The sequence below is a fragment of the Vanellus vanellus genome (assembly GCF_965231255.1).
Source record: "Vanellus vanellus genome assembly, chromosome: 3".
In the NCBI taxonomy this organism is placed as follows: domain Eukaryota; kingdom Metazoa; phylum Chordata; class Aves; order Charadriiformes; family Charadriidae; genus Vanellus; species Vanellus vanellus.
In genome coordinates, this window is record NC_138907.1 from 90,380,156 (window position 1) to 90,397,563 (window position 17,408).

The following is a 17,408-nucleotide window of genomic DNA, read 5'->3' on the forward strand; positions in this document are numbered from 1 at the left end:
TCTACCAGAGAAATAAAATTATCCTTGATTTGTCAGATTTTCCTGAGGTCATTTTAATAACTAGGCAAACTCAAAATGGAAATGAAAAAATAATTCCAGAAATATTCCTTGACTACAAAATTGGAAATGGTTATATACAAAAAAAGAAGAGCATACAAAAGAGAAAATTACTTTGGAAGGTATCTGACATCAAGCTCTTGCCAGCTTTTCCTGCAGTATCTGGAATAGGTACATAATTATGATTTTGATTTTGCTGCTAGAATACCTAGAATAATGTAATTGCACAGGTAAAAATGTTTCAGCCAAAGAATATGCTACTTAAGCATGAACACTACATAGAATTGGTGAAGGGAACAAATAAAATGATCACAAGGTAATGACTGCATTTTCATTTACAAAGTAATTTTGATTTTGAACTTCAATTCAAACAGTTGAACTAACAAATTCTGAAAGTCTATAAGTAATGTATTAGAAATCATAGAATCACAGAATCACAGAACGGTCAGGGTTGGAAGGGACCTCTGGAGATCATTCAGTTCAACCACCCCACCAGAGCAGGGTCACCTACAGCGGGTTGCACAGGACGGCATCCAGGTGGCTTTTGAATGTCTCCAGTGTGGGAGACTCCACAACCTCTGTGGGCAGCCTGTGCCAGTGCTCTGTCACCCTCAAAGTAAAGAAGTTCCTCCTCATGTTAAGATGGAACATCCTATGTTCAAGTTTGTGCCCATTACCTCTTGTCCTATCAATGGGCACCACTGAAAAAAGACTGTTCCCATCCCCCTGGCACCCTGCCTTTAAGTATTTATAAGCATTAATAAGATCCCCCCTCAATCTTCTTTTCTCTAGACTAAAAAGACCCAAGTCCCTCAGTTTTTCCTCATAAGAGAGATGTTCTAATCCCCTAATCATCTTTGTAGCCCTTTGCTGGACCCTCTCCAGCAGCTCCCTGTCTTTCTTGAACTGGGGAGCCCAGAACTGGACACAGTACTCCAGATGCGGCCTCACCAGGGCAGAGTAGAGGGGAAGGATGACCTCCCTCGACCTCTTCTTGATGCACCCCAGGATGCCATTCACCTTCTTGGCCACCAGGGCACATTGCTGGCTCATGGTCATCCTGTTGTCCACCAGGACTCCCAGGTCCCTTTCCACAGAGCTGCTCTCCAGGAGGTCAGCCCCCAACCTGTACTGCTGCATAGGGTTATTCCTCCCCAGCTGCAGTACCCTACACTTACCCTTGTTGAATTTCATAAGGTTTCTCTCTGCCCAACTCTCCAGCCTGTCCAGGTCACGCTGTAAGGCGGCACAGCCTTCTGGTGTGTCAGCCACTCCTCCCAGTTTTGTGTCATCAGCAAACTTGCTGATGGTACACTCTATCCCTTCATCCATGTCATTGATAAATATATTGAACAGGACTGGACCCAGTACTGACCCCTGAGGGACACCACTCGTTACTGACCTCCAACTAGACTCTGCACCACTAACCCCAGCCCTCTGAGCTCTCTCTGTCAGCCATTTTTCAATCCACCCCACTGACCATTCATCTAACCCACACTTCCTAAGCTTGCCTATGAGGATGATGTGGGAGACAGCGTCGTAAGCCTTGCCAAAGTCAAGGTAGACAACATCCACTGCCCTCCCCTCATCCACCCATCCAGTCACATAGTTTGTTTTGAAACAGTAATGAAATTAACAACAGTTTTAGACAAATTGGCTTTTAATTCTACTGAATTTTTGTGTTGATTTTTTAAATTTTCTAATCTGATATCTTTAATTTTTTATGATGTGGAGAGAGAATTGAGGGAGAGACAAACAGCTCTATCTGTAGGTCTGCGTCAGGATACTCCCAGGGGAGACAGAACACCACCAAAGGTTTTAAGTTTCATGCTGATTCAAATCAGTCTCCAACTGGGGCTTGTGACCCAAAGGATTTTTCAGTTCTACAACACAGAACAGCTGTGAAGGGAATTTAGGCACTTTTCTAAAATACAGAAATCAGGTTTCTGATTCCAAGCCTGAAAGAGGTTGAGCAAGGTTTCCAGCCTTGTTACTTTGTTTCATACATTGAAGGCTCTCTCCTAGAAGGAGAGGTGGTCTGTATTTTTCTTTACAATATTTTCCTAATTGAAGCTGGTGTACAAGTTTCTGCAACCATGTTGGTTTTGCAAATTGTTTTTGGATGAAAAATGTTAGGTCAAGCTCCTGACCGATTCTGCAAGCAGCTTGGGCATAGAATCATAGAATTATAGAATGGTTTAGGTTGAAAAGGGCCTTGAAGATCATCAAGTTCCAACCCCCCTGCCATAGACAGGGACACCTCCCACTAGACCAGGGTGCCCAAGGCCATGTCCAGCATGGCCTTGAACACCTCCAGGGATGGGGCCTCAACAACCTCTCTGAGCAACCTGTTCCAGTGCCTTACCACCCTCAAAGTGAAAAACTTCTTCCTAATGTTCAATCTGAACCTGCCCTCTTCCAGTTTAAAGCCATTCCCCCTCGTCCTATCGCTACATGGCCTAGTAAAAAGTCCTTCCCCAGCTCTCCTGTAGGCCCCCTTTAGGTACTGGAAGGCCACAATAATATCTCCCCGGAGTCTTCTCTTCTCCAGGCTGAACAGCCCCAACTCTCTCAGCCTCTCCTCATAGAAGAGGTGCTCCAGCCCTCGGATCATCCTCGTGGCTCTCCTCTGGACATGCTCCAGCAGGTCCATGTCCTTCTTATGTTGGGGACTCCAGAGCTGGATGCAGTACTCCAGGTGGGATCTCACGAGAGTGGAGTAGAGGGGCAGAATCACCTCCTTTGACCTGCTGGCCACACTTCTTTTGATGCAGCCCAGGATACAGTTGGCCTTCTGGGCTGTGTCACACACTGCTGGCTCATGTTGAGCTTCTTGTCAATCAGCACCCCATGTCCTTCTCCTCAGGGCTGCTCTCCAGCCATTCCCCGCCCAGCTTGTATTTGTGCTTGGGATTGTCCCAACCCAGATGTAGGACCTTGCACTTGGCCTTGTTGAACTGCATGAGGTTGGCTTGGGCCCACCTCTCCAGCCTGTCCAGGTCCCTCTGCATGGCATCCCTCCCCTCCAGTGTGTCTACCTCGCCACACAGCTTGGTATCAATGGCAAACTTGCTGAGCGTGCACTCGACCCCACTATCCATGTCACCGGCAAAGATGTTGAACAGTACAGGCCCCAGTACTGACCCCTGAGGAACGGCACTCGTCACTGCTCTCCATTTGGACATCAAGCCATTGACCACCACTCTTTGAGTGCGACCGTCCAGCCAGTTTTTTATCCACCGAGTGGTCCATTTTTCGAATCCATGTCTCTTCAATTTAGAGACCAGGATATCGTGTGGGACAGTGTCAAACGCTTTGCACAAATCCAAGTAGATGACATCAGTTGGTCTTCCCTTGTCCACTACCGCTGTAACCCCTTTGTAGAAAGCCACCAAATTTGTCAGGCACGACTTGCCCTTGGTGAAGCCATGCTGGCTGTCACCAATCATCTCCTTGTTTTCTATGTGCCTCAGCAGAGTTTCCAGGAGGATCTGCTCCATGATCTTGCCAGGCACAGAGGTGAGACTGACTGGCCTGTAATTCCCTGGGTCTTCCTTGTTACCCTTTTTGAAAATAGGGGTTATGTTTCCCCTTTTCCAGTCAGCAGGAACCTCGCCAGACCGCCACAACTTCCCAAATATGATGGCTAGCATGGGAGGATTGCACACTAGATACAATGGAGAAATTAGCTTATTCATTTTCAGAGGCCTGTGAAAAATAATAGCAAAGAGTGTCTTTAGATGAGAGTTCTTGGGAAAGCCAGTGAAAGTGTTGACTGGGGAACTGCTGTAGCTGGAGTGAATTGCCAAAAGTGATTGCAAAACACATATAGTAATTTGTAAGTTGTCATTTGGAAATACATGAGACCAAAAGAAGACCTTCTAGGAGCTTGGAAGGAAAAGGTTGAAGGCTTGGTTATGATTTGGCATATTGAATTTTAGAAGGCAGCACATTTTCTGAATATCGGCTCATCAACACAATTGAAATGATGGACTCTGGGAGAGATTTGTGAAACACGATGATAAAAGTAAAGAAAATGCCTTTCTTAAAGTGTCAGAGCACTGTCAGAATGTAAAGGGAAAAGAGAAAAGTACGAACTAAAGCTTTAAAAGATACTTTTGAAACCTGACTTAAACTTTTTAACGTGGAAACAATACACTTCCTTTTAGACTAGGGTATCCCTTTTCATTGATACAAAAGGGTGTTTCTTTAATCTCTTTGTTGCGTTTCTTCAGTCTTTATATAGAGGTGGATAAATGGATATGTACTTCATATGCTTGGGTTAATCCACAAACACTGTATTGTTGTCCTCTTATTATTAACTTAGAGTGTACTAGTGTAACTTGCTCTTGTAATAGCTGAAACATTTTTTTTAACAGGCATTGCTGAAAGATCCTTTGTATATTGGGCTGAGACACAAGAGAATCAGAGGTCAAGCCTACGATGATCTTCTTGATGAATTCATGGAAGCTGTGACTTCAAGGTATGTGATATATCTCTGCTATTCATTGGCGAATTCCACTGTGAACTTCATCTTAGGAGAAATAAAGGTCAGTAGTATATGAAAGAAAGACAAAGTTGTGTGTTAGGTTTCTGATAGCTGTTATTTTGAGCATAGTATTTTATAACTGCCTGAACTACTTGCCTTTAATATTGCAGTTTTATGAATTCACTGCAAGAGTGGTAAAACTCATCTTGAGATGAGTGAATTAGTTTTTCAAGCTTCTTTTTCGAGATTTGGATTGTTAAGTATTTGCCTAATAATTTTCTATGCATAGCACTGTGCCTACGTGATTTTCTCTGTGTCTGTGATTTCATATGTGAGATGTCAGCAGTCTGAAAGAAGCTATCATACTTGGCAACCCCTGTCTCTGCCCCCACCAAAACCACCGCAGGCCTGAGCTTTCAATGTTTTGATTTTAAATGTCATGGTATGGACCTATACCAAGTCAGCTCTTTCTCTTGCTTCTTTTTTCCTATACAGAAAGTAGTTAAATTTATTATTAGACCATGATGAATAAAATAGTTCTTCTCACATGTCAAATAACACATTTGCTCATATTTTCCTTGTTTGTTAAAATATTTGGAGTTCTAGCCCTGCATTCAATGTGCATACCTAAAATAGCCCAAGTGCCAGGATCCTTAGCAGAATGTGTTTTCTGCATCTGCATCCCAAACCTGGGACTGAGCTGTGGAACCTGGAAGTCCTTTCCAGCTCCTCAGTCTTTGCTCGTATCCCATCTGCACATTGACCCTATGTTGGGACCTTGTGGATGTGCACAGCCTCTGTTCTTCCTGCCCTGGTTCCTGCACAAAAGAAACTTGGGCAAGCAGGTAGGATTAATTTCCGTGCCTGAAGCACATATTCCTTCATGTATTACTGTACTCTTCCCCATCATGCCCAGCAGGCTGACACTCCCTTGTTCATAATCTTGCTATGACATTGCTGGTTTGGATCTACTTAATGTGTTTGCTCCTCTTCTGAGTATGCCCTTTCAAATAAAATTGATGCATTTTCACCGCCCTAATAGAAGGCTCAGCATTAGAAATTGCTCTGTGGACCACATTTTGAGAATACATTGCATTCCCTAACTCATCCTTTCTTTAAAATGAACCACCAATTGTTTCTTCGTGTATGAGGTTCAACAAGGCCAAGCGCTGGGTGCTGCACTTAGGTCACAACAACCCCATGCAGCGCTACAGGCCTGGGGAAGAGTGGCTGGAAAGCTGCCTGGCAGAAAAGGACCTGGGGGTGTTGGTTGACAGCTGGCTGAATATGAACCAGCCTGGCCTGTATCAGGAATAGTGTGGTAAGCAGGACTAGGGAAGTGATCATCCCCCTATACTCAGCATTGGTGAGGCACCTCCTCGAGTACTGTGTTCGGTTTTGGGCCCCTCACTACAAGAAAGACATTGAGGTGCTGGAGTGTGTCCAAGGAAGGGCAACAAAACCCTCAATGATTCTATACTGAAGGAAATCATCAGAGTCAAGCAGAAGATTATCTCAATAATGTTTGAAGGTCTGGTTGACATGTTCTTTTTACTTAAACATCTTTAAAACTCTATAATTTTGAGCAATTTTGAGCAATTTGTGTTTGCTTGACCTTCTGAAAGATCACTTAGTTCTCAGCTAAATCTGTCATGGTCTACACTGGTGTAATTTATTTCATGTTTAAAGTGGAGCCCTTACAAATTCTAATTTAAACTTTGCGTGGTTTACTTGTGAATTGTTTTGGCTGTAGTGTGACTTATATGTTGGTTATGATACTCATTTGCTAAGGTGACGGGAAAAGTGATGTAGTTGAGTCAAAAGCAAGTCCATTTGCTCAATAATGTCATATATTCCTAAATTCAAATTCGTGTTTAGCATCCTGCTAGCAGACTCAACACTTGCAGCTGATTCTGGTGTGGTGGGTCTGACTGTTAGGTCATGATTTGCTTTATTGTTTATTACTTTCCCTTGCCAACCATTGTGGTGATCTAGGTAATTGTATGCTTTGGTTAATGCTAGTTACCTTTTCCTTGTGAGTTTCTCTTGTGTTTTTCCTCTTTTCACTTTTCTTAGCCTTCTGCTGGCTGTTTCACAGAGGGAGTATTTGCTTTGCTGATCTTAGATGAGTGTTTGATCTGTTACATTTTAGGTTAGCCCTATTTATTATTAGTTACTCCCATGGTACTCCAGAAGAGGCTTTCTTATTTAGCATTGCCTAAACTATGCTGAGAATGGGAGTTCTGGGGAAATCTGTTGTATTTTCAGTACCGCAGAGTATTATTCTCCATGACATAGATAACCATGAATATCACAAAGCATAAGACTATAATGTATTTTTAATAAGCCAAATATAAAGACAGGCTTTTAATGCGATGACAAATATTTTCAAGAGAAAAGACATCAGGATGGAAAACTATGTTAAATGCCTGGTTTAGATATTTTTACCTTCATAATTCTTCAGAGAAGCCAAATGCTAATAGAAGTGAGAGCCAGGTTTTAGCAGCACTGCCTGGGAACAAGCAGGAGTGGGCAGCCATACGGGGCAGTGCACTTTGTACAGGCTTTTCACTGGCTTCCAGGGAAAGGTCCTAGACATGCACATCATCTTGATTGATTGCTAAATTTTGAAAATCTAGATTTTTAGAAGCTGATGCAGCATCATTTGTAACGTTTCATGTTGAAACGTCACCTTTTACAGTAAATGTCATGATGTGTAATAAAGAAAATGCATTATAGAAAAGTGTGTCTCATGAAGGTATAGTTTCATCAGCTACAATACTTTCCTCTTCCGAGCCTCCACTGCTGTTCACCCCAAGAAGTTCTTCTTATGAAACAAAATTATTTATGAAAGACTCAGGATTTAAAAAAAAAAACCCACAATTTAAATCATCCATTACTAAGAGATTCTGGTACAGTATCCAGTGTGCTATCATGGCAGAATGGAACTACTACAATGTGATTTTTCCCAGATGTGGGAAAGCAGAAGCATATGGAAAGTATCTGGATTTCTGTTGACATAAATCCAGTGCACAGCTTTTATTTATTTATGTATGTATACATTTATCTGTTTATTTAGTGCCAGCAGCTGCCCTCTCTGAGGGCAGGTGCTATAATTTCTCTGGACATTACCAGGTGTTTCTTGCTTTTGTGTCAGTGTAGTAATTTAGTGGAACAGGAATATTCTAAATGAAAGGAATGTTTTACAACTTGAGAAAAAATGGACAGTTATCTTCATCACTGAAGAACGTAAATCAGACTGGAATTCAGAAATGTTTGTTAAGTTTCTGCCCTATGGAGAAATGGGCCATATAATATTTTATACAGAGACGTAAAACTTTCCAAATGACAAGTTGTTCCTAAATATCTATGTTTACAGAGGAAACTCTGAGAGGAGGGATTGCTAAACAAGACTTTGGTAGCTGGGGTTGATCCACCAAGGCTTCCTGTGTAACCAGAGGAAATAGCTCTATCTTTATCCTGGTTCTTATTTCTTCCTTACTTGCCTATGATAATGCAAAGAGAAATATATCAATGGCCAAGAGTTATCCATGTACAACAGCAAAGGGATTATGGAAACACTTGAGGGGAAAATACATAGAATGGAGATGGAACGAGACACGAGAGGAGAGGAAAAAAGCATCTTTTTAATAGCAGGGTCTTGACTTTCCTTGCCTGATGCAAAGTGTAGATTTAAAAGGTCTGGACAATTTTTCCTTATTTTGAAGGAGACTTCCTTTTTACAAATCTGGTAAAGATAACTCCACCTTGAATTCCTCCAAAAAATGCCAGAGTAGGGAGGAACAGCATCCCACCAGCTTGCTTTCTGCTGCAGACCATCCCCAATAGAAGGCCCTGTGCACTGGGAAGGGACAATACTGACTTGCACCTCTGTTCTGTGAACATGTATGAAACTTTTAGAATATGGAAAGAATCTGGTGTAATTTCTGTAGGTTATTTCCTCGCCCACCTACCACAACCCCAAAGAGTTGGATGAAATTATTATTCTGTTATAAGTAAACCCCGTGGATTTGTGATGTGTAAAAGCAACCCTGTAACACTGAAATCATCTTTCTGTGTGTGTTTGATGATGAGTTTTCAGTTACACTTCAAGATGCAAATAATAGTGGTGGACCCTTGAAAATAATATCCTGTGTCATTTATGTTCTCTTCTGTAATCATATTTTAATTAAATCCTTCCCCACTCTTTTTATACGCTGTGCTTTTCTCAAGTTTGTGAGCTATAAACCAAGCTGCTGACAATTGTAATTCAGTATGTTCTGTGCTAAATTACCATGATGTAGTCATTATTCCTCATTTGCCTGATTACATTATTCACAGATGGTAGCAGGGTTTCATTTCACATCATGTGTTACTTTTAAAGTGTTTTATGGTAAGTATGGTTTATCTAACTTTGAGAAGAACTGTAAGAGTTATATATCCACAAAATAAAAATACACAAATATTTTAATAGATGTTTTCATTTAGTAGATTACATTAGAATATAATTCAATTTGTGAATAACTTAATTAATTCAAACAGCCCTTACTTTTGGCAAGAGAATATACTGGCAAGTCAACATAAAAGGTGCTTATAGCTGTGCATCATTAAGGAAGTGGTTGGACCACACAATGGTTCTGACAGTATATTCAAGCACAGATTGTGAGTACAAGAACATTGGTGCCTCTGTCCTCTTCTTCACTGTAGTGGTGCAAGACCAAGGCTTGTAGCACAGCTGTACATTCCCATATTGTTGAAGTTAAAGTGGCTGTCAGAAAGCGTGCAGGAAGAAATACTGCTGCAACAACTCCCTCCTATGGCAAATTTGGTGAAGATCTTTCTGCTCAGAGATTTTGTCCCTCAGTGGGACTTAGACCCTTTGAGGCAATTTTTCAAGTCTATGACTACCTGTTCCTTCCACCATTCAGTAAACATTACCTTCCTAGGGAAGAACACTGGACAGCAGGATAGAAGGAAGGTGGATCGTTAGGCAGAAGCCCATACACTGCCTTGACTACAGTTACAATTGCTTTTTGAATCTACCCTCCGAGGTTCATTTCCAGTCATTGCTGGGTGTGTGTTCCTGAAACTGCCTAGTCCCAGAGCTCAGGTATCCTTGCCTACCTAGACTCCCAGGTGGACTTTGCTTTTATACTGACAGGGCAAAACCATTCAGGAGGATCCTTAGGTTGTTTGCCTATTAAAAAAAGGTCCTAAAACTCAAAACCATTGTGGTTTTAAAACAGCAGCTATTGCTTTCGATAGTGGAGAGTGTTGTGGAAGAGGACAACTCAGTTTGATAAGCAGCATTTGTTTTTTATCCTACTTCAAGCTGGTGTGATGGTTTGCCTGAGGAAAATCTTCAGATTTGGTAATTAATCCTGATGACTTCTAACTATTATCACTTGCAACATTTAAATTCTCAACAGATGATATCACCTCTAGGAAGTTTGTTAAAGAACCCTGAACCCTTCCCCAGGCTGCAGCGCTTAGTGGGGTACCCTGCTTGGAATCGTCCTTGTCTGCCTATGTATTGGAAAAAGAGAAGTAACTTAGCTATAGTATTTTTTTTGAGATGGGATGCTTTTGTGTCCATTTGCTGCTCCTTCGTTTGCCAAATCCAGGGAACTCTGAGGTAGAGGAAAGAAGACTAGGTAGAAGGCATCTACTTCTGTATATACCATCAGGTAAGGGGGAGCAGGTTAATTAATTCACCCTCAGTATGAATATTTCTTATAAACAATATATCACAGAAAGAAGAACATAGGGAAGCAATCTTTCTTTTTGTTATTGGGTGCCTTGTACCCCCTGCTGGTTCATTTGGTGGTACGGTTCTTAAGATTCAATGGCTGGGCAGTGGTTGTTTGATACTCCTGGACAAAAGCAGCCCACTCTGACCTCCTGCAGAATGAATCTGAATTCTTCTTCCTTCTTTTAAAACCTCAGTTTAAACCTGTCCTTGGTTTTGCCATAATCTGTATTTCTAGAGGTTTGTGTCCTGCTTTCTTTGACACCAAAATCAACTGTGATTTTGTGCTGCTTCTTCTCTCTGGACTTCTACTCTCTGGAACTGCAGAAATGTGTGACTTGTGACATTAGTTTATCTGTCTTCATATTTTTACTTACAATTCATTTGTGTTTTCATTACCTGGAACATGAAAACAGATGGCAGGGGTTGCTTGATTGATTAAGTTGCCCCAGCTAACTTAAGAAAATGTATATATCTTATTTCTAGTAGGGTGCTTTCTACCCATCCTTCTCAATAGCTTTTGTTTGTATTCCATCTCTGGCCCTGTCACTTTTACAGCTTAACACAATAGAGATCAGCTCGATTAAGATTTTTTTGTTTGCCCCTATTGTATAAATAGCCAATAACAACACGTTTCTCCTAAAAATAGGACCATCTCTCTTATTACAGGAGAAGCGTTTGTCATTTCCCAAACGGGACTATTCTGTGCAGAAGTTCTGAGTCCTCTTCCATCAATGTCCTTGGCAAGGGAAGGGCCTATGCTTTGTCATCTGAAACCACACTCAGCTCTCACAGCGATATAAACTGTTCTGATTCATCGTTTCCTTTCTTTTGCGTACTCTTGAAAAATGCTGACAGCTTGCCAGAGCAGTAATGAATAAGTATAAATATTCCACCCTCTGAGTTTAGGTGACAGTCAAAACAGCAGCAGCAGTGGACACTGCTGGGAATGTTTCAGATGAGATGCAGAAGTGGGATGTGCTCTACTTTGAGGCAGAAAAGGCCTCTGTAACCTTTTCATTTTCTTAAAGTTCACCCGATGGCAAAATGGGAATGAAGGCCAAGTCACACCAGGTTTTTCATTCCATGTGTGATCTGAATCTTCTATAATGCAATTATAAGGTCTTTCTGAACCTCTTGTAATGCTATTTTCTGTTGCCAAATAATCCAGTTAGTTCCTCAGATGATACAAGTCTGTACTGTGCTACCTGATGCCCAAGCTTCAAGCCTTTGGCAGTGGAAGCTCAGGGAGATTTGCAGTTGCAAGAGGGTTTTTTTTTACCTTTACATAAAATGAAAGTGAGATAAAATTATGCAAATGAATAGCATTACAGTTTTAAAATCTGGCATGGAAAAGATAGAAAATCTAAATTTCAGACCAGTCTTATTTGCATTTGAGCTATGCATCATCTTTTACTAGGCTTTGCCTAGAACCTCAATTGACTCGGTTTCCAGAATGGGCAAAGCAGAAGGAGTAGACTTGGAGTTACACTGGCAGCTGTGCCTCCAGCGGAAGATCTTTTGGGGATTTTGTGACTGGTAACTTTTGACAGCTTTGAAGACTTCTGCATATTCGTTTTGTGATTCATTTAAAAACTTGTTATATCTAGGAAAAAGATAAATCAGCGCTGAAGGCAAAGTTAAATGATATCTGATTGATGGAACTGTTACAAATATATGCTTTCCAAACTTTTCTGACAGAGTAAGCAGCATACGGAAAAGTGAATCTGTCAGTGAAGCAAAATCACAGCAGGATAGACAGACCCTAATCACATCAAGTTTATTTGTAGAGTCCTATTATTGTTTGCAATGTGAGACCTTAGAGAAATTCTTAGCAAAGATCAGCAGAGGAGCCTTGAAGAAATAAAACCTCAATTCATCCATTAAAGAAAACAAAAAGTAATGAGATCCTCAAACACAGTACCGAGGGGGAAGGGTATTGTTTTGTTTTTGTGGGACAAGATAGAGAGAGCGAGAGAATATTTTTAGTATTTTTAATACGCCTCTTGTACCAAAACTGACTTTGGAGCTCAGAATTGAATGCATCCATGTTCTAATAACGCTCAGCTCTGTCCCAGACTTGCTGCAGTCATTCAAAACCCAACAAATGAAGAACACGTTGTTCTCAGGTTTTTCTTTTCCAAACTATTTTAAGAAGGGATTTTTTCAAATGGAAAAGGCCTGGGTAATCTCAGTTACTTTCCTTCCTCTTTTATAGCTCCAGCAAATGGTGGGCAGAATTCTCAACAGAAGTCAGCTGGTGCAACTGTATTGTAAATGTAGTGAATGTTGATTTATGTTTATTTGAATAATTTGTGTGAATGTAATATTTTAACAAGGTTCATATTGTTGTTACAGAAGTATAGTAGTTTTCCAGGCCATCAGAAGCAGCAGTTCCTTATTTTTTTTTTTTCTTTGGGTACTCTAATAAAGTAAAATATGAGATTTTTGGCTGCAGTGCACATCAGAATGTAATAAGATATCTGTCCCTCTTATCCCAGCTCTGTCTCTGTCCCATTACAAGTCAAGAATTATTTCTACCTAGATTTCAACTCTCAGGAGAACTTTCATTCACTGTCAGTCTGGCAAGTGAGATTGGGTACCTCAGTGCTTCATCCCTCCCTGGTCCTTTAACCAACCCAGACAGTGACGCTACTGAGCATCCCACACAAACTGCACCTGCTCCCACCTGAGATTCCTGATCTGCAGCAGCGGATCAGCCTGTGTCCATGGGTGCCTCTGCTGCAGCTCGCAGGCTGGGGCTCCAGGATGCCAACTGCAGTGGGACTTTTGGAGCCTGAGATTTGCTGGTAAAATAAAGCCCTGCTGTGGGAAGACAGAAGGCAGCTGATATGGCTGAGGCCAAAGTGAGTGCTGTCCTTCTGGACTGAACTAGATGTTCTATGCTGCCCAAATCAATCCTGCCCTCCATGAGAGGGCCTGGCCCAACTGAGGGCCATGGTCGTCTCCCATCTAGGAAAGACTTGCATCTCTCCTTTCCCTGCACCCTCTGAGGCATGTGTACCAGTTACAAGAAGTTTTTAACATATGGTTTGTTGACCACCCTTGGTAGGTGACATAGATCAAAGAGTTGGTAGTCTGAATTTCCTGATCTCCTGCTTGAGTACAACTTTTAGAAGTAAATCTGCTTGTTACTGTCTCAGAGTAAGTATCACAGGGGTAAGAAGGATGTAGTGGAGTCGTTGCTGCAGACCCAGGGACTGGTGGGGCCACTGCGTTTTAGTTAAGCACAAGTGATCCAGTGCTCAGGAGGGCACATACTTGACCAGATCCAGAATGTCTAAGAGCTTCCCCATAAGTTTGGTGGGACCTAAAAAACACTACCACCCAAGTGTCAGTTGTTGTCTGGGTCTGGAGCAATGCAATTGTGTAATGTATCATATGAGGAATTCCCTTGTTTTATACCTGCTATGGATTATAAACATTGTTAGTGCCCAGTTGCCTACAAATAAGCCATTAGGAAATATAACGGACATAACCTATTCATCTGAGACAGGTGCCCTAGTGGTGGAAGACACAGAGAAGGCAGAGTTACTGAATGCCTTCTTTTCTTCGGTCTTCACTGCTAAAGCTGTCCCTCATGAATACCATATTCTGAAGGCAAAGGGGAAGGTCTGGAGAGAGGAAGATTTTCCCTCAGTTGAGGAGGAACAGGAGAGGTGCCGGAGGACTGGAGGAAGGCTGACATCACTCCGATCTTCAAAAAAGGCAAGAAGGAGGAACCAGGGAACTACAGACCGGTTAGTCTCACCTCTGTCCCTGGTAAGGTAATGGAGCGACTCATTCTGGATGTCATCTCCAAACATGTTGAGGAACAGGAAGTGATTGGAAGTGGTCAACATGGATTTACCAAGGGTAAATCGTGCTTGACCAATCTGATAGCTTTCTATGATGTTATAACTGGTTGGCTGGATGAGGGGAGAGTCGTAGATGTCATCTACCTTGACTTTAGCAAGGCTTTTGACACTGTCTCCCATAACGTCCTCATTAGGAAGCTGAGGAAGTATGGGCTAGATGAGGTGACAGCGAGGTGGATTGAGAGTTGGCTGCGGGGCAGAACTCAGAGGGTTGTGATCGGTGGCACAGAGTCTAGTTGGAGGCCTGTAACCAGTGGTGTCCCCCAGGGGTCAATACTCGGTCCAATTTTGTTTAATATATTCATTAATGACCTGGATGAGGGGACAGAGTGTATCCTCAGCAAGTTTGCTGATGATACCAAACTGGGTGGGGTGGCTGACACCCCAGAGGGCCTTGCTGCCATTCAGCATGACCTGGACAGGTTGGAGAGCTGGGCAGAGAAGAACCTAATGAGGTTCAACAAAAGCAAGTGCAAGGTCCTGCACCTGGGGAGGAAGAACGCTAGGCACCAGTATAGGTTAGGGGCAGACCTGCTGGGAAGTAGCTCAGAGGAGAAGGATCTGGGGGTCCTAGTAGACAGTAAATTATCCATGACCCAGCAATGTGCCCTTGTTGCCAAAAAGGCCAATGGAATCCTGGGCTGCATAGGGAAGAGTGTGGCCAGTAGGTCGAGGGAGGTCATTCTCCCCCTCTACTCTGCACTGGTGAGGCCACAACTGGAATACTGTGTCCAGTTTTGGGCTCCCCAGTTCAAGAGGGACAGGGAACTGCTGGAGTGAGTCCAGCAAAGAGCAACTAAGATGATTAAGGGATTGGAGCATCTCCCTTATGAGGAAAGGCTGAGAGAGCTGGGACTCTTTAGCCTGGAGAAGAGAAGGCTGAGGGGAGACCTTATTATGGCATACAAATATCTAAAGGGTGGGTTGAAGGAGGATGGAGCCAGACTCTTTTCAATGGTTCCCAGTGACAGGATGAGGGGCAATGGGCACAAGTTAGAACATAGGAAGTTCCATTCAAATACACGGAAAAACTTCTTTACGGTGAGGGTGACAGAGCAGTGGCACAGGCTGCCCAGGGAGGTTGTGGAGTCCCCTTCTCTGGAGATTTTCAAGACCCGCCTGGATGCAGTCCTGAGTAATGTGCTCTGGGCAATCCTGCTTTGGCAGGGGAGTTGGACTAGATGATCTCTAGAGGTCCCTTCCGACTCTGAAAATTCCGTGATTCTGTGATCATTTGGATGTTACTAACTTGTTTTGCCACTGGCCGATTTAGCAATAAAACAGAATTTTTATTTTCAATTATTGACACATCACTCTGTTAAATTATTTGACTGGACTAAGCTAAAAATGTAATAATTCATACACCTGACAGAGAATTTGGAACAAGTGTATGAGTGTGGCAGGGGGAAGTTATTAAAGGTGACTGGCAGATTAAATGCTTTAAGGAATTGCAACTTCAGAATCTGTTCATTTTGGCCTGATTCTGAATAGAAATTCTGGAAACCTATAAATCAGCAAGCATAATTTTGAAAATATAATTTTTATGTAGTCTAATCTACTTTCTATTTTTTGTTTAGAACTTACACAGAGAATAGATATATACATTGTTCCTAGTTACTTTAAAATGATCCCTTACCACTTGAATCTAGAAGAGTAATAGGCCAACACAGGCTCTGCCAGAAAGACTGTCTTGCTTAGTTTGTTCCGAATACAGAGTCTGTGATACCTTCTCAGTTCCTTTGCTGATTTACTGCATCTGTGCTGATGAAATAAATATAACCATGACCTGCTGTTGACATTAATGGTGGACAACATCAGTGACCCTAAAAGATTCAGATGATACAAAAGGGGGGAAAAAAGTATTGTAACACTCTAAAAGTTTTGATAGCGATATGTTACTAGCTATTTTTTTAACCTTTTGACAGCTGTAACTAGAGACAAGGTCCTTTCTTACCAACAACTTGTGACCCAGCTATACTGATTTGGGGCAGGGGACAATGTCTTTGGCTATCAAGGACATGTTCCCAAGGAGCTTTATCCCATGGTAGTGTCTGCAGCCGGAGGCAACACAGAAGGGAGCTTATTCTGTCCGCAAGACATGGGCAGCCCCAACTCAGCATAGGCCTTTCCCTCACCTGTTTCTGTCCTGAGGCTCATGAAAATAGATGATAGTATCAACATCTCATGTTTTTCATATGGTATGCTTTTAGATTTCAGATGCTGCTGTGGTGTTTGTGTATCACGTGTCTCTGATTACGTCTCCTAATGTATAGTGCGTATCTGCTCGTATCAAATATTTATTTCAGTCTAAGCTGCATTTGTTACCTTACCCATCATGGTTTACTCTTTGGTATGTCAGATGTTTGCAAATTGCTGTATAACTGTATTTTATACTGTTTTCCACTGTAGTTGTACCCTTTTTAAACAAAATCTAGCATGAGAGAATAGATATGTTGCCATGGATCTTCAGTGGATATCTTAGAACTGATGTAAATTATTTTAGACGTTCTCATACCTGAGTATCAGAAGCTTTTTCTTGTAAGCATTGTCATCACTATATTAAAACTTGATAGTGACATTAGACAGAGTTGTTTGTACTCCCAGATTAGACAAACCCTTGTATTCCTGGAATTTAGTTATGCATGCTCCTTGAGACCGTTGTGAGACAGAGCACTTGCTAGGATCAAGGGCTCACAAACAAGTTTTTGTACAGTCTTCCCAGGAATTGCGATGGAAACTTCAGTGGCTTCCCCGTCCATCCTAGAATCTGCAGTAGTAATCCATATGTCCTTACATAGCAATGTAGCCTACTGAAGTGGGGACATATGGCACTTCTGAAAATTGGGTTACTTGTCTTGTGGTGCTTAACTGTGGATTTAAATGCTGACTGGTAAAATGGAAATATTTAACCTTATCCTGAGATTATGGCCATATTAGTCTTTCAGCTGTGCAAACTTTGTGATATGAACTGTCTGCCAGCAGTTTGGGATTAGGATCAGAAAGCATGTCAGAACCGACTTCTGGAGTTGTATACATTATCAGTGTAAGTAAGTACGATCCATTCAAAAATAATATAGAATACTTTAAATGAAGTATCTTCTATGTCAAGAACATCCTACTTATAGACTTTTCCTGTGTCTTTTCAGTATAATAAGGTGCAGATACCTTAGTTGTCCCACATGTCCTCAGTCATATCTGTCAGGTCTGTGCAGGTGCTGTGGATACCCTGGTGTGT

General features: G+C 41.9%; 1 protein-coding gene across 1 annotated transcript in view; it reads left to right on the forward strand.

The window, feature by feature from the left end:
* The window catches only part of ME1 (malic enzyme 1), a 191,418-nt gene that overhangs the window by 104,862 nt on the left and 69,148 nt on the right, over positions 1–17,408 (forward strand). Inside the window, exon 6 of the mRNA XM_082480516.1 lies at positions 4,437–4,540. Coding sequence (XP_082336642.1) covers positions 4,437–4,540 — 104 coding nt within the window. The remainder of the gene's footprint in view (positions 1–4,436; positions 4,541–17,408) is intronic.